This window comes from Penaeus monodon, chromosome 32 (assembly GCF_015228065.2).
Source record: "Penaeus monodon isolate SGIC_2016 chromosome 32, NSTDA_Pmon_1, whole genome shotgun sequence".
Classification (NCBI taxonomy): Eukaryota; Metazoa; Arthropoda; class Malacostraca; order Decapoda; family Penaeidae; genus Penaeus; species Penaeus monodon.
In genome coordinates, this window is record NC_051417.1 from 31,441,216 (window position 1) to 31,441,460 (window position 245).

At 44.1% G+C, this 245-nt stretch overlaps 1 protein-coding gene across 1 annotated transcript in view; it reads left to right on the top strand.

The window, feature by feature from the left end:
* LOC119593328 overlaps positions 1 to 245 on the top strand; it is a gene marked incomplete at both ends in the record, with an annotated part of 1,659 nt that extends 1,414 nt beyond the window's left edge. Inside the window, 1 exon segment of the mRNA XM_037942256.1 lies at positions 133 to 245. Within this exon segment, the coding sequence (XP_037798184.1) occupies positions 133 to 181 (49 nt within the window).

The following is a 245-nucleotide window of genomic DNA, read 5'->3' on the forward strand; positions in this document are numbered from 1 at the left end:
ATCGAAAGTGCTATAGCATCTGTCATGGGAATAACCCCGGAATATTAAAATTGCAGATGGTAAACAAACATAAAAAGCAATAATAATTTCATGCTACCAAAAACACTAACCGTTACCCCCCCCCCCCCCCAGCAGGGACCGAACGAAGCGGGGCATAAACTACCGAACAGCAAGACGATAAAGGTGGAAATCCTTGTTTTCTTCTGGGGATAATAACCCTTATGATACCTCCCATCCGTGGACAA